This window comes from Eptesicus fuscus, chromosome 20 (genome assembly GCF_027574615.1).
Source record: "Eptesicus fuscus isolate TK198812 chromosome 20, DD_ASM_mEF_20220401, whole genome shotgun sequence".
NCBI classification, from domain to species: Eukaryota; Metazoa; Chordata; class Mammalia; order Chiroptera; family Vespertilionidae; genus Eptesicus; species Eptesicus fuscus.
In genome coordinates, this window is record NC_072492.1 from 1,598,063 (window position 1) to 1,624,997 (window position 26,935).

Below are 26,935 nucleotides of genomic sequence, written 5' to 3' on the forward strand. Positions count from 1 at the left end.
GCTCACCAATGGGTGGAAGCACCGCCTCAGTCTGCTCCCGCCCCCCAGGCGCTACCGGGCCAATCGGAAGGGCTGGTGTGTTTGTGTGTGTGTGAGTGTGTGTATGAGTGTGAGTGTGTGTATGTGTGTGTGTGTGTGCGTACGGGCGCGCGCACAGGCGCGCGCGCAAGTGAGGAAGGGGACTCAACTCAAGACCGGCGGGCCCCGCTCGCAGGTCCCGGAGTCCCGGTGGCGGTCGGAGCGGTTGGTCCGCAGGCCGCGGGCGGGTGGTGCGCGGCTCCCGCCCCAAGCCAGCGCGTGCGCGCCCGGCCCCTCCCTCCCCGCCGCCCTCCTCGGCTCCCGCGCGGCGGCGGCGGTTCCTCTCCCCCTCCCCCAGCCCTGGCTCCGGGGGACCCCGCGATGCCGGTCCGCACTGAGTGTCCCCCACCGGCCGGTGCCTCGGTCGCCTCCGCGGCCTCGCTCATCCCTCCGCCGCCCATCAACACGCAGCAGCCCGGCGTGGCCACCAGCCTGCTCTACAGCGGCTCCAAGTTCCGCGGCCACCAGAAGAGCAAGGGGAACTCGTACGACGTAGAGGTGGTGCTGCAGGTGAGCGCCGGCCGGCGGGCGGGCCCGAGGGCCTCCTCGCGGCGCTCACAGGCCGAGCCTGCCCGGCTTCTCGCCTCGAGCCCGCAGCCGGGACCAGGCCCTCGCCGCCGGGCCTCCTGCAGCGGCGCTTCACCCGGACTTGCCCAGCCGGTGCCTCACACTGTCCCAGCCCGACCTGCCCCCACACCGGAGCCTGCGCGAGCCGCTCCTGGCAGACCCGACCTCTCCCCGACCGGCAGCCCGTGACCAGCCCTGCCGGGACCCGGAAGCCCCCGCGCTGGGCACCCTCACACGCGGGCCCCTCCCTCCGTGACCTGTCACCCGCGATCAGCCCTCCCTGCAGCCCCTCAGACCCTGAAGAACTCTCCTTGGGTTTCTCCTGACGGGACCCTCCCGAGCAGGGCCTGAGCCAGCTTTTCCCCCGCCCTGAGACGTGCCCCCTGGCCCTCCTTTCCTCACCCCGGGGGTCCTGAGGCTGGGGCCCCCTCCTGCCCCCTTGTTAGTCAGCCTCCTCAGACCTGGGAGCCCCGTCCCGCCACTACCCCGCAGCCTGAGAGCCCCAACACAACTGGTTCCTGGCCTTGGGCCCCCACCCCCAGGACAGACACCTGCTGGGTGCTGCCGGGGAGCTTCCTCAGAGTCGCTAGGATCTCGCCGCCTGCCCGTCCGCACTGCCCAGTCTCCCTCTGGCCTCCCCGCAGGCCTCTGGCCCCCGCTTCTCTACTCCCCTGTTCTCCGGCCACGTGCCCTGGCCTCCACCCAGACCTCCCCACCTCCTACCTGTCTCCCTCTCCCGCTCCAGGGGACCCTCTGCGGGTTCTTAACTTTTATCTACACAGCCAAGGCTTCCTCCAATCTCCTCTCCCCCCGTTTTTTAAATTAAAACTTTATTGTTGAAAGTATTACATACTCCCCTTTTCCCCCCATTGACCCCCTCCTAGCCGGCCCCGCCCCCCATTTGACCTGGATTTGTGGGTACCTGCTGTCAGCCCCTGAGAGCTTTGAAACTACAGCTGCACCTGCCTGGCCTTTCCTACACCTCACCCCTCACCAAACGGTAGTACGCTTGACGTTTCTGCCCAGCCCAAGGAGATCAGCTGTGGCTAACACTCCTTTCCTCTTCCCTGGAAAGATGTTCCTCCGCGGTGGCTGCTGTTGCTTGCCTCAGAACCACTTCCCCCCTCACTCTGCCCCTCTAGCCTGACACCCCACCTCTTAGGCTGTTTCCAAGAGCCCCTCCCAACATACCTCCGTGGAAGTCCTTACTGAAGCTTTGAGGTCCCAGTGCTCCTCACTGCTGCCATGTGTGAGGACAGAATGTAGAATGTCTTCGCCATACACTTGCCCTTTGCCCCTTCTACATTTTAAATCTTAAACAGTCTCTCTTCTGAGCAAATAGGTCTCCCACCCAAAAGACAATGGGAGTGCATTTTCTGCTAACTGTAAGCATCCATCAGCCTCTTTCCTTACTGTTTGTGGGAATCATTTCCCCCTTTTTTGGATTGGGAAAGCTGCATCTTCATGTTAATTGTATCTTTGAGCCATAAACTTAAAGTTCTATTATGAGCCATGATATTTATTGTAATCTCAGTCTTCATAATTATGTACCTCCTGGTGATTGAAATGTAAGAATTTAGTATGAAGGTTTTTTGCAACTAATCATAAAATTCTGAAAGTGCGATCCCTGGTGTGGGTCATTTTTGGAATGATCTTGAATTTGTGTCCATTGTTTAATATAATGGTTTCTGATGTGATAGGGACCAATTGGCAGGGTAGCTAAGTGTCAAAGAGAAGTCGCTCTGGTTACTGCGGCAACACCTCTGCTGTCATTGGTGTGTGGTTTCTGGAATTCTGTCAGGTGCCAGTTTCCTTGTGAACCAGTGGAAGTGGCGATGGAGTTGGTACATGACTGATGGGTCTTAGGAGGCCCAGAGCAGAAATCTGGCTGGTGCCGGGAGCTCCTGAGTAGGATGTGTGATGGTGGGGTGGCCATGCCCAGGGATGCTGACTTCTGTCTGGATTGGTGAGCTGCTTGTCCGTTATTGAGAGTCAGTGGCATGTGAATTGCCCCATCATCTGTTCTCAGAGCCAGGGCTAGCTTCTTAGAATACTGCTGCCTTTTATAATGCATCCTCATTCCTGCTTGCTTTCTTTTTCACAGCACCTTTATTTTTATTTATTTATTTTGTTAATTCTCGCCCGAGGATATTTTTCTATTGATTTTTAGAGTGGAAGGGAGGGGAAGAGACACATAGAGAGAAACATCATGTGAGAGAGACACATCGATGTGAGAGAGACACATCGATTGGTTGCCTCCTGCATGCACCCCTGACCTGGGCCAGGGATCCAGCCTGCAGCCTAGGTATGTGCCCCTGATCGGAATCAAACCAGAGACCCTTCAGTCCAAGAGCTGACACTCTTATTTACTGAGCAGACCGGCTAGGGCACAACAGCTTTATTTAGATACTAGAGGCCCGCTGCATGAAATTTCATGCACTGGCCGGGGGAGGGGAGGTGTCCCTCAGCCTGGCCTGTGTCCTCTCACAGTCCGGGACCACTCGGGGGATGTCCAACTGCCAGTTTAGGCCCTCTCGCAGTCCGGGACCCCTTGCTCCTTACCGCCTGCCTGCAGTAAGAAGCCGAGCTCACGGCTGGCAAGCACAGCGGCAGTGGCGGGAGCCTCTCCCGCCTCCAAGGCCTCTCCCACCTCTAAGGAGCAGCACTCACCCTGTGGGAACACACTGACCACCAGAGGGCAGCTCCTGTGTTGAGCGTCTGCCCCCTGGTAGTCAAGTGTGCGTCATAGTGACCGGTTGTTCCTCCATTCAGTCTATTTACATATTATATTATATAATCCTATCTAATAAAAGAATAATATGCAAATTGACCGTCACTCCAACACACAAGATGGCTGCCCCATGTGGTCAAAGATGGCTACCCCCATGTGGACACAAGATGGCTGCCATAAGATGGCCAGCAGGGGAGGACAGTTGGGAGGGACCAGGCCTGCAAGGGAGGGCAGTTGGGGGCAATCAAGCATGCAGGGGATGGCAGTTAGTGGTGACCAGGCCTGCAGGGGAGGGCAATTAGGGGCAAACAGGCTGGCAGGGGAGCAGTTAGGCATCAATCAGGCTGGCAGGGGAGTGGCTAGGGGTGACCAGGCTGGCAGGCAGAAGTGGTTAGGGGCAATCAGGACAGCAGGCAGGCAAGCAGTTGGGAACCAGCAGTCCTGGATTGTGAGAGGGATGTCCGATTGCCCGTTTAGGCCCTATCCTACATAGGATCGGACCTAAATGGGCATTTGGACATCACTCGAAGGGTCCCAGATTGGAGAGGGTACAGGCTGGGCTAAGGGACACACACCACACACCCCGTGCATGAATTTTGTGCACCGGGCCTCTAGTATAATATATAATTATATATATTTGATTTTATCATATAGGATAATTTGCCTAGCATAAGAGTCACCCACTTGAGGTATACAATTTAATAGTTTTTAGTATATTCACAAAAGTTGTATACCATCATTGCAATCTAATTTTCATCACCTTGAAAAGGAACCCCAAACCCCTTCCAACTCTAGGCAACCACTAATTTTTTTCTAAGATTTGCTTATTCTGGACATTTCATGTAAATGGAATTGTACAATATGTGACCTTTTGAGTCTAGCTTTTCCACTGAGCGTGCGTTCAGGATTTACCCATATCCTAGCATGTGTCTGCCTCGTTCCTTCTCATTGTTGCATAATACATTGCATGGGCAGACAACATTTTACTTATCCATTGATCATTGGAGGGACATTTGGGTTGTTTCCACTTTTTGGCTGTTACGAATGCTGCTGCTGTGAGCATGCAAGTACAGGTTTTGTGTGGACATATGTTTTCATTTCTCTTGGATAGATACTCTGGAGTGGAATTGCTGGGTCACATGGTAACTCTGTTTAGCATTTTGGGAAACTGCCAGACTGCTTCCCAGTGACTGCACCATTCTACATTCCCACCCGCAGTGTATGGGGGTCACAGTTGCTCCGCATCCTCGCCAGCACTTGCTGTTGCCCATCTTTTTTATTGTAGCCAACCTAGAGGGTGTGAGGTGGTGTCATTGTGGTTTTGAGTTGCGTTCCCCTGACGACTGATGATGTTGCACAGCTCTGCCTGTGCTCTTTGGCGTGCTTTCTCTTTTTGAGACTCCAGTTTAAAGAGTTCCTCAAACTTTGTGAGATTCTGACTGGGGTGGTTGTTGTTGTTGTTGTTTATCTCTTCTGCCATCTAAGAAGCCAAGCGTAAAGTGAGGGCCAGGGTCAGTGTGAGAGGAATATTAAAAAGAGCAGCTGTCGGGTACAACTGTGCTGTGAGACCTTCTTGCTAAACATTTTCCTTACTCTTCTCACTGAGACGCTGCCTGTCCTTTGGTTAAAGCTCTCTACACTGGGTGCATTTGAGTTCACCAACCGTCACCACGACCAGTTTGGGCAAAATGGGAGAGACACATGGTTGAATGGAAGGCAAATTAAAAGTCTGATTCTGTGATAATCCATGCAAAATGTTAGCCAATTTGTGGTTTATGTTTTAATCTCATTAGCAAGTATCTTTGCCACCTGATACCCTTCCAGCAGCTGTGAAACCCCAAACTTTATTGAATTCAGTGAGAATTGCATACATGAAATTTAAGACCTCAGGTTAGAGTTGTGTATCTTTTAATAAAAGTTCTTTGCAGAACCACATTAGTGCGGATCAGCTGCTTCAGATAACATCCAGGGCCAGGGTCAGCAGATGGAACATTTAAAATGCGTTGGCAGTTTTCACATGGAATACTTTTGTCACCAGCACCAAACTGGGAGCGCTTTAGCTTCACTGAAGCCCATTTGCTTTGGTGCTGACCTCATCTGGCTGAGTGAGTTCATTACAGTTTTTGAGGATCTCCTTAGTATTTGATTTACTGTGTAATTGGAAGTAGTTGAGTCCCCACATCTGATAAATTCCACAAAACTTTTCTAGTGTCTTAAAATGAGAATTCATTTCGTATTAAAATATCAATGTGCTACCGCACCATTGTACTTTATTTTGCTTTAATTCTAGGGTTTTACTTTGTAAATTAATCTAATTGTCATAAAATCTGAAAAATCTGCCTATTCAGGGTGACTCTGTAGATTGAGGTAAAATGCACTAGTTAGTATGCATCCAGCTGCAGGTAACCATTTCAAAGTAGCTTCGAGAAAAGGGGGGCCATTACCTCACATTACAAGAAACTGAGAGGTGGCTTGGTTCCCTATTGGCTCCTCCAGGGGCTCATTTCTTTCCATCTTTCTGGGCTGCCACCCTTGGCATCTCCCAGCCTGTTTCTCCTCATGGTATCTAGATAACTGCATGCAGATACTGCCACCACAAGGGGGAGAAAAAGAGCCTCTCCGACAGCCAGAATATCTCTCAGCTGCACCCAGGAGACATGCACACATCCAACTGGCCAGAACTGAGTCACTCACCCCTAAACCGACAACTCACAGGGGCTGGGGCACGTGTTTGCCTTGGATCCATCAGGGTTTAGCAGGTCTTGCAGGGCCAGGGTTGGTGCCAGTACAGGATCTGGGTCCTGCCAGTGTAGAAAAGTAGGAAATTGGTTGTTGGGTGGCTGCTAAACCTCAAAATCTACACCTGTTACTCCTATTTATTTTAGGCTCTTCTCTTCATCAAGAAATACAAGCATCTGTACATGATGAGAGCAGAGCAGGCATACACGGTGTATTCTGATTTGGGGTCAGCACTTGGGTTTATAACAAATTTATACCACATAAGTCTTTGAAAGATGCCTTCCCTGAATATTCTGCCCATTTCATAAATAATGCAAGATGTGCTTAGTGTAAATACAGGGAAGGAGGGGACTTGTTAGACCAGTGACTGAGCAGCATGGAGGCAAAAATAGGCCAAAAAAAGCGTTAGAAAGCAGATGAAGCCCAGGCTAGGAAGGACACCACATGTACAGGTAGAAAGGGAGGCCTACTGGCCAGGGACGCACAAAATCTGTAGTCAGAAGGGAGACTGGTACAGAGATGAGGCTGGAGCGAGCTTGCTAGTCCAGAAGGGGACTTTGGTCTGATGATAATCAGCTGAATGAAGCTGAGCTTCATCTGCACCGGCACGTGGCCGGAGAAGACTCACAGCTGACCCTGGCTGCGCTGGGTGGGCACTGGCCTGCAGGTCTCCCTCCTTCGTCTCAAGGATGACCACTGCAAAGTGACTGCCGCTTGTCTCCTGGTGGTTCTCCATTTGTAACGAGGCTGTGTGTCCTTTCTTTCCAGCATGTGGACACGGGGAACTCTTACCTTTGTGGGTACCTGAAGATTAAAGGCCTTACTGAGGTAAGCACCCATTTACACGGACTAGGAAGTGGGCTGCGCTCGGCAGCCTCAGAGTGTGCAGGGCAGGCAGTTTCGTCGCCGAGGCTTGATTAAGGTGCCCTGTTTCTGAGTGTTGTTACACTCTAGGGAGCATAAAGCATGCCGTTTTCATGTGTCCTGTTGGAAAGTATACAGATTCGCAAATCTTTAAAGTTTATAAATAAGTCACAATGTGGCTAATACTGTTTTCATTTTAATCGTTTTTGAGAGAGTAAGATATAGTAAGAATATAGCTATCACCCTCATAAGTTTAATAATTTCTGAAATAAGCATCAATCCTTTGAGAGTTCTTTGAAGTTCTTTCAACCCCTTAGTTCACTGGGATAATGGAAAGTGATCGTTCATTTCCCAACAGAAATTAGCTTCTATATAAATGTAGACGTTGTATTTTCTTTGAACCAACTTTGTGAACCTCGAAACTCCTGGAAATACAGAAAGCAAGAAAGAGCATCTTTTCTTTTCCCGCTAGTAAGTAAACAGGAAGAGGAAGGAGGTAACTGAACTGGCCACCTCACTCCACAGTGGGCCTGGGCTGGCCTGGCTGCGTGCTGTGGACCTGCCCAGCTCTCACTGTCCCGATGCCAGCGGGGTTTGGAAATGCTGTGGACAGGAGCTGGGTGACATTCTTGTAGTGTCCCTTACTGATTCCATGACGTTTAATTTCCCTTCAGTTTATTCATGTATAAAATAAGAATTAAAAATACCTGCTCTGCCTAGTCAAGGAGCTGGTTCTAGTGAGGAGGAAGCAATGTAACATAAGTGGTAGATTATAATGGAATACAATGTGAAATACTAATAAGGGATGATGATCCCTTAGTCTCGAAACAATTGTTTGTCTCCTTGATTCCATCTGAGTCTCCTCTTCTGTATTAGATATTTGGCTGAGCCCTAGCTGGTTTGGCTCAGTGGATAGAATGTCAGCCTGTGGACTGAAGGGTCCGGGATCAGTTCTGATCAGGAGCACCTACCCGGGTTTCGGGCTCGATCCCCAGTAGGAGGCATGCGGGAGGCAGCCAATCAATGGTTCTCTCTCATCATTGATGTTTCTATCTCTCTCTCTCCCTCTCCCTTCCTCTTTGAAATCAATTAAAATATATATATATATTATTTAAAAAAAAGAAAGAAAGAAATTTGGTTGAGCCCTGGTTGGTGTGAGTGTCGGCCCTCCCATCAAAGGGTCATGGGTTCGAACCTGTGTTACAAGTTCAATCTCCCGCCCTGGTCGGTGTGTGCAGGAGGCAACTGATCTCTCTATCTCTCTCTCTTTCTGTCTCTCTCTCTTCCTCTTCTTTCCCCTCCCTCTCGTCCACTCTCTAAAAATCAATGGAAAAAATATCTTCTGATGGGGATTAAAAAACAAACAAAAAAGAAGTGTGGTTGAGAATTTCCTGTGAAGTCTGTTATTGAGATGAAAAGGTAATCTCTTCATCTCCTTTGGAAACGTTTCCAGTCAAGCAGGGATAGGAATGATAGGAAAATGAAGGATGCTAACCTTTGAATCTGTGGTAGCAGAAAACATAGTAAACAGAGTATGTTCCACTCATAGACAGCCAAATTAATTGAGTGCAGAACATAAACATTTAACTTCAGAAGGAAACCAGGAACATTTGTAATGTAGAATATTTACTGCTGCTTCTAAAAATCAGTCATTGTAGTGCTAGAAAGCCGCACACAAATGCTAAGTAGCATTAACAATCCCCAAACAATGTACAGAAATGCAATGAACTTTCAGACAGGAACAATTACCCTAGTGAAGGGGGCACCTCTGAGGTGTGAGCACTCAACGAGGAGGCTGCTGGCGTGGCCTCCCTTGGGGCCAGCCCAGATCACCCTGCTGGGCGGTCCTCCCCGCCTGCCCCTGGAGCGCCTGCCCCGGGCGTGGTGGACTCAGAGATGTGCCTGGGTGGCGTTCAGTCAGAGGTTTCTAAGTCACGCTCCATTTCAGGATTCTTTGAATTCACCTTTTTAAAAAACATTTTTAGTAACTTTCCTGAGATATAGTTTACATACCATACACTTTATCCATTTGAAATGTATTATTCCCTGGCTCTTACTATAGGCATGGTGTTGTGCAATGTCTTAATGACTTTAAAATTATAAATGTAATACATGGTCACTGTAGATAATTAGTAAAATGCAGAAAAGGGTGACCATTCCTTAGAATGGTTTTATACCTGTATTATGAAATGCAGTTATCCATTTTTGTTTGCTTTTCCATTTATAGTTGTGAATAGAACTATTTACTGTAAATGGCTGGGTTTTTAGTTAGAGTCCTCCTTGTATTTACAATATGGAACTGTTAAGTTGGCGGTAATTGCCTCTTTGCTAGCTCACGTTCACAAACAAGCACAGCTTTAAAGGTTGTGTGCCTCTGGAAATGAGACCCCAGAATTGTGAAGAATGGGTGTCAAATAACATTCTCTCCGCCACTCTGACTCAGCAGTAGGGAGAGGGATCGTCCCTGGGGAGGCAGCTGGCAGGCAGCTGGCAGCTGGCACAGGCCAGGACGAGCCACCCTGGGGGAGTCACTCAGACACTTTGCTCATTCACTAGACAGGTTGGAAGGCTAGGAAGCTCCCCCTGAGGTGGTGCTAACCTCACTGGGAGAAGGGGGAGAGGTCGCACTGACTCCCCTCGTAGAGACCGTGTGTGACAGTGCTGGTCCGTGCACTTAGCAATGAGGCACATGCAGGTTCTGGAGTTTCCCTTTGACTTACTGGCTAGTTGAATGTTGATTCCCCAGAAGGCAGGTCTACATGGAAAGCCAGACCTATCAGCAGACCGTTCGGTGAGCCTGGAGTCAGTGAGCGGGGTCGGGTGTAGAGCTTACTTGTCTGGCCACCACCACCCCCCACCACAAGAAGCAGGCACCTGCTGGAGGGTGGGGTGGTGCTGGCTCTGCCGCCCTGGCTGTTTTCTGACATTCCTGCTCTCCTTCTGCTGACAGTGGTTCTTTGGCTCTGTGAACTACCACCGGCTGGGCCGTATTCAGGTGCTTGCGTTTCCTGTTCTTGCACTAAGAGATATTTTTGGTAACTTCTGTACATATTCTCATCCACTGTGTATTTTATTCACTTCTATGAGTTTGGGGGACCTTATAGTCCTGGTATACAGCATAAAGGATTTTAGGGAGAAGTCAGTGCAGAATCATTCATTAGGAATATGTGATTTGAACCATATGAATATTTTTTGCATTAAGTAGGACCACTTTATCATTTTTTTCTGTCTCTTTTAAGGAAGTTTAAAAAAATATATTAAAGTTTGAAACTCAGAAAATTACAGTATGAGTATGTAAAACACAGTTTATTCTTTTTTAAAAATATGTTTTAATGATTTTTAGAGGGAGAGAGAGAGAAACTTTGATCGGCTGCCTCCTGTACCATACTGTGACCGGGGATCAAACCCACAACCCAGGTATGTGCCCTGACTAGGAATCAACCAAGGACCTTTCAGTGCATGGGACAACGATCAACCAACTGAGCCACCCAGCCGGGGTTCAGAGTTTATTCTTATATTATTACTTATTATATAGCTTAATTTAAAATCTCGAGTCAGATGCTTACTTTTTCTCCTTAGTATTCTTTCCTAAAACTGGTTAGTGTAATTTAGGTTATACCTTTAAAATGAGGTTTCCATTTATTCTGTTTTATTTCTTCACTCGTTTATATAGATATCTGCATGGAGAACCCAGTAGCATGGTTGGGTAAGGGAGTTGTGGTTTGGGGATGTTAGATTTCTGCTTTTGGGAAGTTCACTGCTGAGAACAGAAGGCGGCGATGCCGTCCCCCGGTCACCACTGGGTCTGTGGGCAGCATCTCTCAGGAAGGTCCTGCGCTGCATGGCAGGTCGAGCTGGGAGAAGAGGCAGAGCCATCAGAACAGATTTCCTTTAATCTGTGTGGGTGTTTGATGCAGAACCAGAGGGTCCCACATGGGGTCTGAAGAAGAAAGCAGGACCTCTGACCCCAGGAGGGGGCTGTGAACTGGTTCGCAGACGCTCCGTCACCACCAGGCTCCCGAGAAACAGTGGCCAGCAGGCTGGGCGGAGGCATGGGTGGGTGGGTTTTTAACAAATGCAGAGAAATGGTAGACTTTTTACTGTGTCACTTTTTCTTCCATTGATTTGGTGCCTCCTTATTAGCCAATGAGCACATAGCAGGAAAATGAACAGGAGCATTCTGAGCACTCGGGCAGGGACACCGCTTACTTATTTTTTCCAGCAGAGTTTTTTTATGGTTGTGATTTTCCACTGCAGACCTAATTTACATATATTTTTTAGTGTAAATCATCTTTGTTCTATGGTGATAGAATTAAATGTATCTAGTATATCAAGGTATTCTACAAAAAAAAAAATCACCCTTTGCCCTAACCGGTTTGGCTCAGTGGATAGAGCATCGGCCTGCGGACTGAAGGGTCACAGGTTCGATTCTGGTCAAGGGCATGTACCTTGGTTGCAGGCACATCCCCAGTAGGGGGTGTGCAGGAGGCAGCTGATCGATGTTTCTCTCTCATCAATGTTTCTAACTCTCTATCCCTCTCCCTTGCTCTCTGTAAAAAAATCAATAAAATATATTTTTAAAAATTCACCCCTAGAAAATTGAAGAATTGGCATAAAAGGGACAAAACACTGAGCCAGTGTGAGAACCAGTGGGCGAGGCCTCCGCTGGAGGGAGCAGCTGTGAAGGCTCTAATTTTGGAGGCTCTCTGGGTATTTTCCTTAGAAAGTGCAATCTACTGCGTTCCCATCTTCCTTGTCTGCTGGAGATTCAGAACTTACCTGTGAGAATCGTCCAGATTCCTTTTTGAGCAATCAACACCGAAGTGAAGTCACAGAAGGGCTCTCTGCTCTGGCAAAGCCCGAAGCCCAGGGCTCCCCGTCTCGGCCCCTCCATTCCAGTGTCCACAGCATCGACAGACCGCTGGCCGAACTCTGCTTATTGTTGGTTAGCGGTGGGATCGTTCTTTTGAAAGTATGGGGAAGAAGTGAAACTGAGGTTAATTTTCCTTTGTAAAGGTTAAAACTCCTGTTTGACATCTTGTTTTTGATGTTTGGATTTTGACCATAGGAGTATCCAACCCTTACGACCTTCTTTGAAGGAGAAATAATCAGCCAAAAACACCCTTTCTTAACTCGAAAGTGGGATGCGGATGAAGATGTTGATCGGAAACATTGGGTGAGTAAGTCTCTGGTTGCCCTGGGCCACCAAGGAGAACCCAGGAACAGGGTCTCAGGGTCTTACCACGTCTCCCTGTCCTTTCCGTTTGTCCATCTCCTGTCCACGGTTCCTTTCTCACTGCCGTCCTTGGGGGGAATCCCGTGAAGGGTAGTGATGGCCTCTGACTCCGGGGATGAGGTGGAGATGCAGTTCCTGGACAGCTGCCCCTCCCCTTGGCCACACCACAGGAGGCTCTTCTCACCCAGCTCCTGACAGGCAGGCACAGCCTCCGCCCTGCAGGTGCTGCTGGAGAATCTCCCACCTCCCCAGCTGTCAGCTGTGGGCATGCTCTCTTTTTCTTTTTTTTAATATATTTTTATTGATTTCAGAGAGGAAGAGAGAGAGAGAGAGAGAGAAACATCTATGATGAGAGAGAATCATGGATTGGCTGCCTCCTGCACGACCCCTGCTGGGGATCGAGCCTGTATCCCAGGCATGTGCCTTTGACCGGAATCGAAACCGGGACCCTTCAGTCCACAGGCTGACGCTCTATCCCAGGGGTCCTCAAACTTTTTAAACAGGGGGCCAGTTCACTGTCCCTCAGACCGTTGGGGGGCCGGACTATAGTTTAAAAAAAACTATGAACAAATTCCTATGCACACTGCTAAGTCGGCTGCTAGGCAAGACAGGCAGCGGCGGCAAAAACACCCGGCGGGCCGGATAAATGTCCTCGGCGGGCCGCATGTGGCCGCGGGCCGTAGTTTGAGGACCCCTGCTCTATCTTCTGAGCCAAACCGGGTGGGCAGCATCTCTCTTCAGCAGCAGCGAGCAGCGTAGAATTCCTGTCCTCCGGTCTTTCCTCCCGTTGTCACACACATCCGTTTCTCAGCCTGTTGTCACAGCCTTTTGGCTTAGTTGACCATGGCAACGATGAATTTTGGGTTAACACTGAGCAAGTCCATTGTGTTCACCCTCTAAGTCAGGCATCCTCAAACTACGGCCCGTGGGCCACATTCAGGTGTTTTTGCCGTTTTGTTTTTTTACTTCAAAATAAGATATGTGCAGTGTGCATAGGAATTTGTTCATAGTTTTTTTAAACTATAGTCCGGCCCTCCAACGGTCTGAGGGACAGTGAAGTGGCCCCTGTTTAAAAAGTTTGAGGACCCCTGCGTCTAAGCCAACCAGAAATGACTGCTTGTGTTGGTGAGGAAGATTCTAAGCCTCTCTCCTGAATCTGGCCCAGCAGGCCTTGCAGAAGACTCCTACTGCAGACCCTCGTCTGAGTTAGATAGTCATTTGTTTCTCTCTAATATGAGAAAATGAACAAGATTTGAGTATCCAAAAGGTTGGGGCCAGTGGTGCCGTGTCACAGAGCAGTGTTGGAGGCTCTTGGGCACCACCTGGTCCCCGCCCAGTGCTGCTCTCTCTGTACGGCGGCCCTTCCTCTCCTGGGCAGCCCGGTGGAGAGTTCTTCCTCGTCATGAACCACGGCTTGTCTCCATCAGCTTCGTTTTCCATCTCAGATTGATTCTGCTAAAATCAAGGTCTTTGGGGCCCAAGGAAGCCTTGGTTTTAGGCTGGATTGGTTGCACATTAAGTACCCGGAAAGCAGCTCTTATTCCCCATTGCCTTCCCATTCGGACCCTGGAAAGCCTCCGGGACTCAGCCTCTGTTAGGCTAGCCTGAAACATTTTGAGTGAAAGAGGGACGAAGAAGGCCACCCTGGCACTGGCGGGCCAGGCATGGGAAGATGCTGGGGGGCCTGCGGACTGCAGCCCACAGCGTCTCCATGGCTTTCCCAGCCCACGGAACGCTCAGGTCCCGCAGAGCACTCCCGGAGGCCTGGATTGTGCCTTTGTCTGTCAGGGATTTACAGTGTCTGATAAAGCTCACCCCTCATATCCCTTTTCCATTGTGAGCTGGAATCAGAAACATTGTATTGCACCCTCAGATTCTTCTGAGCGGTATTTTAAGTTTGTATTACAATGGGACTACAGAGTCACGGTTCCATATACTTTATCTGTGAAACAAACTCTGTGACTTAATATCTCTATATCCTCATTTTTTAAGTTGTTCTCTTGTAGAATCTATACATTCTTGTTTTAAAAATATTTGAAAAAACGGAAAAGCAAAAGGAAAAGAATTGTCTATAATGACAATACCTAAAACTAAAACAGGTATGAACCTTTTCCTGAATCCCATTTGAATATCTATACTTTTTTTTTTTTTTTACAAAACTGAGTTCATAAGATTCAGTTTTGTAACCTATTTTAGTCTCCTTTTTTAAAACTTAAACCGTACACTGCCCTTTCCAGTCTCGACGCACGCGCCGGCCCGCCCTCCTGGTTGCCTGCCCGCCTCAGGCTTGCAGGGATCCTTCCACTGCTTCCGGCTTTGTCTGCAGTGACGAGTTCTGGGAGCGGGCTCCTGGGTTGTGTGTGTTTCCATCAAGCCGCTTCCTCAGGCCGAGGTCCCTGAGCGGGCCGGGCCCGTGTCCGTCTGAGGCCGGGCCTGATCAGTGGGCAATCAAAGACTCCTCTCCCAGGGCTCTGCCGCCGCTGCTCTTGCCACTGCCACTGCCACTGCCACTGCCTGCTGTGGGCCCTTGAGAAGGCGATCGCACCGGGCACAAGGGCAGCCCTGACACCAGCCTCCTCTTAACCTAGTCTCTTCCTCTCTTGTTTGCTTTCAGGGCAAGTTTCTGGCTTTTTATCAGTATGCAAAATCATTTAATTCAGATGACTTTGATTATGAAGAGCTGAAGAATGGGGATTATGTCTTCATGCGGTGGAAGGTAAGCCCCTGCAGGCAGCTCTCAGCTGTGCAGCTCCGGTGGGGACCCCCATCTGCTCCCGTGTCCAGTGCTTGTTACAGTTTTGTCTTCTTGGCCGGGTCTACACACTCATGAGTGGCAGGCACAACCGAGGCACACCCGTTCACTGTTGACACCACACGGCTTCGCTCTGGTCAAGCGGTGCAGCGCAGCAGTGAATTCACCCCGACCCTGGAGTTCGTGTTCTCTCCCTCCTTTCTCCCCACAGGAATCCCTGGGGCTCTCCAAGTTGAATCAGCCCGAGTGTTCTGTGGGTTCAGGGGAGAGCCTAATGTTCTTTAAACTTAGTCATCTTCCATCCCCTCTCAGCCATGGGCTGGCCTGCCATGTCAGTGACTGCTCCGTCACCATGGCCTGCGCAGGGCTCACCCAGCACAGTTCAGCTCCGCTGGTTCCCTCCGGCTCAGGAAATGAGGAACCACGAATGGAATTCAGGTTTTCCACTCACCAGCCCGAGAACTCTGCCAGGGGGACTCCGTGGATTGGCTTTGGGCAGAGAAGTCACATGTGCTCCCTGCTTTGGTAGCGTGGTAGCTGCTGTGTTAGGGCCATAGGACAGCAAAATCATGGAGCGAGTTTGTAAGTCACTTTGTGAGCATACACCTCCCTCCAAGCCCTACTCCCCAGTCTAAAGGAAATAGCTGTTTTACCATTAAGTTTTGCTGGCTTTCACATGCACAGAACTCATTCCTGGCCTTTACTTTGTGCAGTTAGTAGTTTTGGGGGGTGGAGGTCATTACCCTTCCGAGAGAGTTGCCGTGGACTGAGCCCTGCACTCGTGAGCTTGCCATCTACTGGAGATACGCCATCTACATAACACATTAAAAGAAGTACCTTTTAAGGTTCTAATTTTAAAGCTAGTTTTTAAGACTGCAATTTCAGAGGTTGAGGAAAGATCAAAAAAGCAATGGTTGTGCTTTCTGCAAAGAATTTCTCAGGGTGAATTTCCCAGTGGCTTTTAGACCTCCTTGGGAGAATAGGTAACAGGATGCAGCCTTCCCACTCTTGGCTCCAACCAGAGATAAAAGCTTGCCTTTTGTAAGTGCCTGACCAGGAGCAGGAACGTTCTGGTTGCTTTTGATGAGGTGTAGAGATTTTGAAAGGGGTATTACAGGGGGTACTGATGACTGAGCTGCCCTCAGAGTGATCCACAGGCCAACAGAAGTGACCACTGTTCTAGAGGCGATCAGGAACTAGTGACAGTTTCTAAAGTGGAGCACAAACTTACTCCGAGGGTCGTCCTGCCTGCGGGCTCTGAAAGGTAGGTAGGCAGATAGGTATTGATTCATTTATGAGACGTGTGGACCATGGCACCTCCTCTTGGTGCTGATCCTCGTGAGCTCCAGACACAGCTTTCTGTATTAGTAAGTGGGATGCTCGAATGGCCTACGAATGCTGTTCACGGGCGGGAGAAAACGCACCTCTGGGCTAGCCCATGTGATGGTGGAGCCTTGGAGCCGTGTGATGGTTAACAAGGAGGCTCCGGAGCTGCGAGGAGGATGCTGTTCCTGACCTTCCCCATCTGTGTGCAGGAACAGTTCCTGGTCCCAGACCACACAATCAAAGACATCAGCGGTGCTTCCTTTGCCGGGTTCTACTACATCTGCTTCCAGAAGTCGGCAGCCTCCATAGAGGGCTACTATTACCATAGGAGCTCAGAATGGTAAGGAGGCCCCGAGGCCCCCCGGCTCTCACTGGGCTCACCAAATCCCAAAGGAATCCTGTGCCGGTCTCTGCGGGGATGCCACACTATGTTTGGATGCTGGGGGCCTCCTTAGATGGTCCCAGCTGCTCACACTGGCACTCATCGCCACCCACAGAGCACGAGGTGAAAGCACTCACTGCTGAGTGCGTGCAGGCACTGCTGTGTGTTTAGCAATGTTTATCTCAGTCTTGGGTTTGTACTGATTCCTCCCAAATTTAATCAGCAACTGAAGTGTCAGATCCAACTGCAGACTGAATTTTGCTGTCAGCAGCTTTTTTAATTTTGTTGGTCACATTCCTGGTCACAGGACTTTGCAGGTCCCTGTGCACTTGATTTTAGCCTGGTGACCCAGGGGCCTGTGGGAGTGGACCGTCCTGCCCTGTGTTTGGCTCGAGGTGAACGACCCAGTGCCACCGCAGAGTGCTCATTTTTGACACCTTTTTGAGGACTCTCCTGCCACCTTGCTGCTTTTTAAGCATCTTATTATACAGGAAGGGTGAGCCATTTCACAAAATACCTGATTTCTTCTGAGTATCAAACAACCTTATTTCCTTTCAGAGTTTTCACACTTTGGTGACTTGTGAGTGACCCTACCCTGGGTTGACTCAAATATCTTGTTCAGTGCCCTTGGGCTCAGAGTAGTCCCAGCTCCTATGAGAGCCACAATTATTAGGATTTTAATAAATTGTTTTCAAAAGTTTTCATTATTCTTTTTCAAATAATAGCTTTATTGAGATATAAATCATAAAGCATACAATGTAGTAAGTGGCCTTTAGTATATTAACAGATTTGTGCAACCATCACCACCATCAATTTTAGAACATTTTTATCACCACAGGAAGAAACCCTGTGCTCCCTCAGCTATCACTCCAGCTCCCCATCCCATCCCAGCCCTGGGCAACCACTGACTTGCTTTCTATATCTACAGATTTGCCCATTCTCATGTATTTTATGGAAGTGGAATCAGACACTATGTGGCCTTTGTGCCTGGCTTCATATATATATATAAAATTGCTTTTTTACTGAGAGGAAGGGAGAGGGAGAGAGAGTCAGAAACACCGATGAGAGAGAGACATCAATCAGCTGTCTCCTGCACACACCCCCTCCTGGGGATGTGCCCACAACCAAGGTACATGCCCTTGACCGGAATCGAACCTGGGACCCTTGAGTCTGCAGGCCGACGTTCTATCCACTGAGCCAAACCGGCCAGGGCTCGCCTGGCTTCTTTCACTTAGCGTAATGGCCTGAAGGTTCAGCCACTTTGTAGCATGTATTAGTACTTCATATTTATTGCTGAGTGGTTTTTCATTGTAAGGATATAGACCACATTTGTGTGTCTATTCATCCCTTTATAGACACTTAAGCTGCTTTCACCTTTTGGCCATGTGACTAATTCTGCTTGAACAAGGGTGTACAAGTATCTTTTTGAGTTCTTGCTTTCAATTCCTTTGGGCTCACACCTAGGAGGAGAGTTGCTGAGTCATTTGGCAATTCTATTTTTAACTTTCTGAGGAGCCACCAAAAAGCAGCTAGCCATTTTCCACAGCAGCTACACCATTTCGCATTTGCCATCAGCAATGCTTGAGAGTCACAATTTTTCTACTTTCTCCATATCCTCCAGCAATACTTGTTATGATGGCTTACGATTATAGTACCCTCTGGTGGCCAAGGCATAATCCTCTCTTGATGATTTTTTGGGTAAGAAATAATTGGCTTCTTGCTGTCCTCCTCCTCTCTCCTGTGTGAAACAAGTCAGGGGAGAGCTGGCACCACACCAGCACTCGAACTGCCTCGAGGGTCACCACCCCTGTGTGGTGTCCTGGCCTCTGTTTCTCCTTCACCTGCTGGACTCCAGGAGCACCTGCCCACAGGGAAACACAAATGCCACCGTGGAGCTCTCCGATGCTCTCAGTGTCCAACAGCCATGTCTGGGGAGCGAGAGAATGAAAGTACACGGTGACGTTTCTTTCCCGTGCTCTCTTGGGGTTCCGGGGCATGGGGTGTGCCTGTGTTCCCAGAAGCTCTGAGGACACCATAGCCTGGCCTTCCAGAAGGAGCTGAGGTGCTGGACGTCCACGAGAGGCAGGATGAGCGGTAGGGAGAGAGGCAGGACTCCCGTCTGTTTTCTCTCAAAGCTACGCAGCCTCTCCTTTTATAAGACCCACTAGCATTGCTTCATGACTAGAGCAGGAGGCCTACACGGCTTATTTTATGCTCAACTCGGGAGGAACAGTAACGAAATAGAAGTAATCACGCGTGGCTCACCTGACGTCTGAGGTGGATGTGCATTCCATGCAAGTGTGGGGCGTGCTGGGTGCTCGGTTGGGTGCTCACACATCCCTGTTCAGTGGTCAGGATGCTGAGACTGCTGCCTCCGTTTGTCTCCCTGCAGGTATCAGTCGCTCAACCTAACGCACGTTCCTGAACACAGCGCACCCATCTATGAATTCCGGTGACAGTGGTTCAGAACAGCAACCAAATAAAACTGAACTTGGCAAAAAAGAACTTTGCCAAGAAAATTGTGTGCTTGCTGGAACCAGGAGAACATGTGCCCGTTTCTTCATGGGCGATACGTCAGACCGCATGGATGTCAGCCCACGGGGCAGGCCGGCCGCGGCAGGGGGTTGGCTCCATTCTCCTCCCTCTCTGTGGCAGTTTGCTCCTAACCTGTTCTTAAGCTACCTTATATGCACTTTCCTTCCTGCACAGCTAACTTCTGTGTCACTGAAATGCCCATCTTCTCTCCATCCCTGCCTCCAGCCGAGTAGAAGGTCAGCCCGGTCACCCTCAGCCTTGGTGCTCAGTGGTCCTCACCAAGACCCCGCCCCCAGTGGCTCATTCTGGGTGCTCAAGAGCCCAGCACGAGGTGCTGCCTGAGCTCCGAGCAGGGAGGGGGCAGCTGCAGCGGCGTCCGCCAGAGAAACGCGCCTGAGTCCCCTGGCGCTGCCCAGCGCGTGAGGGCCGCACCAAGCTGGTCGTGGCTGGCAGGCACTCTGGGCCTGCATCAGGGGTCACTCAGTGTAAGGCTTCCAGGTCCGTGGCAGGAACAGAGGCCAGTCCTGCTTACTCAGCACATTTGCTCCAAACTTTTGAACTTGAGGGCAATACTAAACTTTTTTAAAAAGTTTTTTTTATTGCAAAATTATTTTTATGATCCCTTTAACAAGGACCTTATGGTAAAGGCACAATTATCCAGAATTACATTTTATTGTTTTCACATTGAAAACAGCAAATGTTGACTTAGTAATTTTTATACCTATATCTATATGTAAATGTATATTTAATCAACCAGCAGTTTGAAACTGGTTGTCCTGGTACAAAAGTTTTGCAGCATTGCGTAAAGTAAAATGCTAAATGTGAGGACTGTTTGGGGGGCCAGTTTAGCATTTGTAGCTCCTCCTTTTGCTACTCGGAACAGCAGTGCTTCATGGTGATCTCTCTCATCCACAGAAGGGCCTCATTCTCCTAACAGCGACTGAAATGTTGGGACGGGGAGGGGCAGGGACATGAACATGCTCAAGTAACTCGAGGCTCACGTGCCAAAGTAAGTGTGTGCGTGTGTGTGTGTGTGTGTGTGTGTGTGTGTGTGTGTGTTGTTTTTGTTTCATGTTTTAAAAGCTCAGTAGGTTGGCATCAGTTGCGACCACAGCTGTGGGCAGGGATTGGGGGGATTGGCACCTTCCAGTGGTTTACAAGACTCGGAGTGCAAGAGCGCAGGCCCCACTGCACACCTGGGAGGAGCAGAGCACGCTGCCAGGCGCGCAGCCCGGGCCGTGAGGACTCAGGGCCCACGTGAATGCTGGGAGTCTTACTCAAGAGCAGCTTTCCTTTTAATGGCATATGGACCACTAGTTACTGAGAGTGCATGTCGGGGAGCCTTCGGGGAGAAGTGTGTGGGCAGCAGCGGCCTGGGGTGCCTGGGAGTGCAGTCCGAGGCTTTGTGCAGAGGCGTGACCACCCCATCCGGTCAGGCTAGGGTTGTGGATCCCTAAAAAGTTGCCTCAGTGACTTCAGTGGAGAAATGAATTGTGTCCATTCTCAGAGATGAATTAGAAATGTTTTCTTGATTTTAAAACTCCGGCAACAAATACGTGGGTCTGGGTCAAACCCAGCTGATGGACAGTGAAGAGGCCTCAGTTTAGCTGGCCAGCGTCCCTGAGTGTGAAGGAGGGACAGGCGCCTTCCCACGTCACCTCCGCTCTCCCCACAGCATGCTCCGAAGCATCACCTGCGTTTTGCAAGCTCCTTGAAGGATACACGCCTCACGCAGGGCACTGGGAGGTGAGGCCACCCTGCATCTGTCAGGGCCTCCGCGTGGCTCTGAGAGGTCCGTGGGTTGGTGGGTGGGTTGCATAGCCAGGGAAGGACATTTGCAAACATCGATGGTGCTCAGCTAGCCAGATGGGTTCTATGTAGGATTTCTTTCTTCCTTTTTTAGCCACGTAATGAAGTGCACCAGTTGTATTGGGGAAAATGAAGAAGTGATACCTTTGTTAGATCTTTCGGACACAACTGTGATGAAGATTTGTCCGCGTAAAACCTGCCCATTGAGGACAAGGAAGGGATTGTTTTCTGCCTCCTCTCAGTAACCCCTGTGCCATCCACATGGACTCCTTTTCTCTTGCTCATTCCCGAAGGCACTTTGGGGCTCACCTCCATCTGCAGGTACTCTTTCTGGAGCCTTCTCAGTGGTTTCGTGCCTCTGGTATGATGTGCACTATTTTTGTTGACACTTGTATTCGTCATTGGGGAGTGAGTGCAGATTTCCTACATCTTCCTCTGCCCCAAGCAAGCCTGCCGAGAGGCGTTCATTGCACTGCTCAGAAAGCTTCCCTCGGGTGGTCCCGGCCTGTCGCTCTGTTGTGCTGGAATTATCCTCCCTCCCACCCTCCCACCCTCCCCAGCTCCTCGGCGGCAGCCCAGAAGTACCCCGCGCTGCGGCCGGAGCAGATGTCCGTCGGCGCGGTTCTGTTGGTAGTGTGGAATTACAAACTCCAGGGGCTTCCAATGTCATCTGCTTTCAGAAACAGGGAATGTCTAGTCTCTTTAAGGCCTTGAATTGATTTTTTCCTCATAAAATAGTCTGATAAGCTAATTTTTAAAAAGAAATGCCATTAAGTATGTTGCATTGTGGTTTAAAATAACTAATGAGTTCTGAAAAAGAAAAATAATATTTCATTTTGAGTTATATGTTTTTAAAAATTAGATGTGAATGGGTGCAAAGTACGAATATTTTGTCTTTTTAGGGAGGATGTGTGGAAAAGGTTTGAGGGTTTGGGATGGGAGAAGTATTTTGCAGAGCTATCAATGTCCAAATAATTTTTTTTAAATAATAAAGGTATTTAAGCAGTGAGTCTGTCTCATTTCTAAATCAAAACCGTTTTGTTAAAGACACCAGTCCTCTTTCTGGGCCTGTGTCTCTGGAGGTTTCTGGGCCAGCGAAGACCGCAGACTGAGGGCTGCAAGGGCTGAGGCCACCTGGGGCTCTGACGCAGTGCCTGCTTCCTCATGCGGGGCCAGGCGCTCAGCATTCTCTTGCAGCTCCGTCTTGTTAATTTCTGTGCTTTCTTGCATGTGTGCAGGATTTGTACTTCTATTTAACACGGAGAAGAGCCAACGGAGCTTTGGTTCACCAGCTGCTCCGCAGCCTGGCCTGCACTGTGGGTGGGGCAGGCCGGGGCCACCTCCCCTCAAGCCTGCCCCTCGGAGGGAATGCCCAGAGCACCTGGGCTCCCGAAAGGCCGCTCCTGAAGCCAGGTGTGGTGGCAAGTTCTGGCCCTTGACCTCTCCGCAGCCTGTTCCACTTGACTGACTGACAGACCATGCTGATGAATGCGGACCCCTTGGGCCTCCTTGCTCGAGTGCTGGGTCTCAGGTACCACCCCCCAGGCAGCGTCAAGACAGGATGGAAACATCATCGGAGCTTTTGAGGAAATGTTTATAGTGTTGAAAGGGTTTAAATTTTAAGCAGATGAAATCCTAAGAGAATTTACATTAATATCAGGGTGAAACTCTCTTATATATAAAATATCATCTGATCTCATGCTGTTTGGACAATAATAATAAACTCTTCTCTTCCCAAGATGTGGTGTCGAGAAAGGAGCAGACCTCACAACGCTGGACTCTTAGTTGGAGACACAATTTATCAGTTGTTTTGCAGAGTGAAAAAGCCATGGGACGCCTGGGTCCTCCCAGCCTGCCTCAGTCTGAGCGTGGCCTGCGCACCAGCTGAAGGCTGCACCGCGGTGGATGCACCGGGGCGGGAGGTGGAAGGAGCAGCCTCTCCCTGGGTTCGCGTTGTTGAGCAGCCAGTGCTTTTCCTAAAAGCACGTTATAAATACAAAAATGCTCCACCGTGCAAAATGCAGTTCTTGCTGAGGAACGCTGAGGCTTGCTGCCTGCAGTGTGCCACTCTAGCGCTGGGATGACGCGCCACGGCCTCCTCCAGTCCGGAATAGATTGGAAATTGGCATTTTCTGATCCCCAAAGCTAACCCCTCTTTCATATCTTAGTTCTTAGATCCCCAATGTTTAACCTTTGGCTTGCTTTGCTTTTAAGCCATCCATAGGAACAGTAGAAAATGTGTAGAGTTGGTCACTGTGAAACCAAATGCCAGACAGAACAAAGGGGAAGTGATAAACATCTGCCGTCCTCGTTGGCTTAGACCCACAGCTGGCTTTGGCATGGGAAAAGGGCCTGGAAATTAGATTGCAATTGAGCTTTTTCCTCCAGATTTTCCTTCCAAAACATCTGAAGATTGAAGTTTCCCGTTTGTATACAACAGGAAAATCACGGAAGGCTTTTCATTTGTAGAGAAGCATTTGCTGAAGTTCAGGTTTATTTTTTCCCTCTGATTTTTGGGCTTGCCTCACCACTCACTGCATTAGTCATTGTTTCTCTGCATAATTGCTCAACGGCCCCGCCCTCCACACCTCCTCTAACTGCCATGGACTGAGGGGAGCTTCTGAAATTTGGCTGCACATTGGAGCCACCTGGGAGCTTATGAAAACTCTGAAGCTTGGCAGCTCCCCAGACGAGTTCGATCTCGATCCCCGAGGGCCTTCCAGTTCCCAGGTGACACAACGTGCAGGAAGTCCGAGTGGTTGAGCGAGCCCCCCCCCCCCCCCCCCCCCCTCCCGCCGGAATAAGAAGGCTTTCGGGCTGGGATGCTGGTTCACTGAGTGTGGTTCCCACAGGGCAGAGGCAGTGCAGGGTGTCAATAGCATGATGTCAAAATAGCAAAATACCAGCCTTGGTTCTTGGCTAGTGTGCAGCTGGAGCCAGTAAAAACCCACCCCATGCGGAACTTCAAGCCCTTGGGAAGTAAGAAGGGACAATGCTATCCTCACCGTGTCAGTGCTCATGTTCACCAGGACTTTCCTTTTATTTAGCAAATATTGTGAGCACTTACTGTGTGCTGGGGATGCAAATGTGCACACCTGATGAGAGATCCTAAGAACGGCCTGTGTTCTCGCTGGGGTGGGTGTACGGCAGCCGCCATAAAGAATCCGCCTAATGTTAGATGTTATGTTAAGTGCTAAGCATTGCGGGGAAGGAAGGAGCAGAGCCAGGGGTTTGAGTTCCAGATGTGGCAGGCTCTGGGTTGCAATTGTTTAAAAAATGGTCAGGCTGAGCCTCGTCGAGCAGGTGACATTTGAGCAAAGACCTGGAAGTAGTGGCGTGAGCCAGCTGTGCTAGAGGAAAAGCAAGGAGGTGAGTCGAGGAGGAGGATAAAGGTGACAACATCCTTAGGGGGTGGAGGGTGGGAGAGTCAGACCCTCTGGGACCTGCTGGTCCTGTCATCAGGACTGGCTTTCACTCAGAGCGAGGAGTCATCAGAGGGTGTGAGCAGAGGAGGGGCAGCGTCATGTTTTGGTTTCTAAAGGGTCTGAAAGGGACCAAGTGAACAAGCAGGGAGACCAGTGAGGAGGCTGCTGCGAAGCCCAAGGAGTGGCAGAGAAGGAACAGAGAAAGGAGTGGGGTGTCTACGTGTTTTGAAGGCAGAGTCAAAAGGCGTTGCTGGCGGGCTGGGTGTGAAGTGCAACCGCACAGCAGTCCGGGGGGTTCCGGCCGAGACTTTCGGCCTCAGCAGCCAGAGGGTGGAGTGCCCACTGTGTTTGTTAAGGTTACCATCTCATTTTTTAATTTTATGGAGGCGACTAAACGAAGACATGGCTTGGCCAATGCCACTGAAGAAGATTGTATTTCCCAAGAGGAGGGGCATGCCTTGCCGGCTGGGCACGAGGTTTTGGCCAGGAGCAAGAGGAAGCGAGGCCAGAGCCAGCGGGATGTCAGTCCGGGCAGGGCAAACCGCTCAGGAAGGCTAGTTTAAATCATGCCAGTGGGCGCAGGGCATGAGGCTGCCCCAGTTGTCTGGCAGGGGAGGGAAATGCTGATGTGGCACTGAGAGTTGGGTCAGGAGGTGGCAGGGGTGTGGTCTCTGGATGGGTTGTTTGCATGTGAAAGGCATAAGGAGTGGGAGCCTGAGCTCTAAGAATTGGCTAGACCTGGGAGGGGCGTTGTCTTCCCAGTCAGCCAGGCCACCAAGGCCAGAGTGTCAAGAATACGGAAAGTAAGAAAATATAGCTAAAATTATTAGCCCTGCCCTAGCTGGTTTGACTCAGTGGATAGAGCGTGGGCCTGCGGACTGAAGGGTCCTGGGTTCCATTCTGGTCAGGGCACATGCCCGGGTTGCAGGCTCAATCCCCAGTGGGGGGCATGCAGGAGGCAGCCGATCAGTGATTTTTCTCTCATCATTGATGTTTCTCTCTCTCTATCCCTTTCCCTTCCTCTCTGAAATCAATAAAAATATATATTTTTTAAAAAGACATAGTGTCTAAAATAATTAGCCCTGCCAGGCTGGCATGGCTCAGTGGTTGAGCATACTAGTAGATCCATGAACCAGGAGGTCATGGTTCAACTTCCGGTCAGGGCACATGCCTGGGTTGTGGGCTTGATCCCCAGTAGGGGGCATGCAGGAGGCAGCTGATCAATGATTCTCTCTCATCATTGATGTTTCTATCCCTCTTTTCCTCTCCCTTCCTCTCTCTGAAATCAATAAAAACATATTTTAAAAAAATAATAACAATTGGCCCAATGATGAATGGATGCTGAATAGATAAATCCAGAATCTAAGAAAACACAGAATAGTTACATATACCAGCTGCTAGAAAGACATACCCTTAACCCCCCAGTGGCTTGACCTCTGGAAGTGTATTGCTCACTTACATCAAATACAGTTGGCACAAGTTGGGTTGGGGCTCTGCTCCATCAGTCATCAGGGACCCAGCTGGTAGGAGCTGTGCCGTCTTTATTTAATCTGTGCCTTCCGGGATTGCCCTGGGCGGGTGGAGGATCGAGTGATGGGTTTCTGTGGGCCAGGTCTGGAAGGGGTGACATTGCTTCTGCCCATTCACATGTCCACACCCAGCTGCTGGGTACCCAGAGGACAGGGAAAGAGATTTGGGGAACCACACATCAGGGGCAACAGCTGTGGACCGCACAGGTCTGAGGGAAGAGCAAGGCATGTTAAGTTTGAGATAAATACACAGTAGACTCCCAAGTGGTGATGGGTGGTATATGGACCTGAAATTCAGGGAAAGATCGGGACTGGAGATACAGAGTTGACAACTGTCAGCATCTAGATGGGTCTTTAAAACCACGAGATAGGCCCTGACCGGTTTGGCTCAGTGGATAGAGCGTCGGCCCTCAGACTGAAGGGTCCCAGGTTCGATTCTGATCAAGGGCATGTACCTTGGTTGCGGGCTCGATCCCCAGTAGGGGGCGTGCAAGAGGCAGCTGCTTGGTGTTTCCCTCTCATTGATGTTTCTAACTGTCTATCCCTCTCCCTTCCTCTCTGTAAAAAAAAAAAGGTCAATAAAAATCTATTAAAAAACAAACCATGAGATAGAATGAGATCACCAAGGTGAGGGTAGGTGGAGGGGCCTGGCCCTCCAACATGAGCAACTCCTGGACAAGAGGAGGAATCACAATGGAGCAGAAGGAACAGCTAATGAGGTCAGAGGTGGGCGAGGAGCTGGTGTCCTAAGAGCCATGCGGTGCCAGTGACTTTAGGGGAAGGAAGAGTATGTCAGTGACGCGGGGTTGACCATGGCACAGCTGTGTGAAGTCCCCTCTGACCTTGCCGAGAGCAGCTTCCATGGAACGGTAGGGCAGAGGGGTCATAGCAGGGTTAGGAGAGAAGGGAGGAGAAAAGAGACGAAACAGGCAGCTGGCAGGTTTTGCTGTAGGAAAAGCAAA

The 26,935-nt window shown here is 49.9% G+C and overlaps 1 protein-coding gene across 4 annotated transcripts; it reads left to right on the forward strand.

Annotated features, from left to right (window-relative positions):
• The first annotated feature begins 288 nt into the window (after positions 1 to 288).
• GID4 (GID complex subunit 4 homolog) lies at positions 289 to 22,028 on the forward strand. Of its 4 annotated transcripts, none has more exons than XM_054709613.1 (8): positions 289 to 588; positions 6,884 to 6,943; positions 11,703 to 11,924; positions 12,048 to 12,155; positions 14,830 to 14,931; positions 16,503 to 16,633; positions 19,068 to 20,219; positions 20,886 to 22,028. In XM_054709613.1, the coding sequence occupies exons 1-7, from the start codon at positions 400 to 402 to the stop codon at positions 19,129 to 19,131; spliced, it is 876 nt and encodes a 291-aa protein (XP_054565588.1). In that variant the 5' UTR covers positions 289 to 399; the 3' UTR covers positions 19,132 to 20,219; positions 20,886 to 22,028. The 4 variants fall into 4 exon arrangements, with proteins under 4 accessions (XP_054565588.1, XP_054565589.1, XP_054565590.1 ...); XM_054709614.1 differs by having other exon boundaries at positions 21,114 to 22,028; XM_054709615.1 differs by lacking the exon at positions 11,703 to 11,924.
• The last annotated feature ends 4,907 nt before the right edge of the window (positions 22,029 to 26,935 follow it).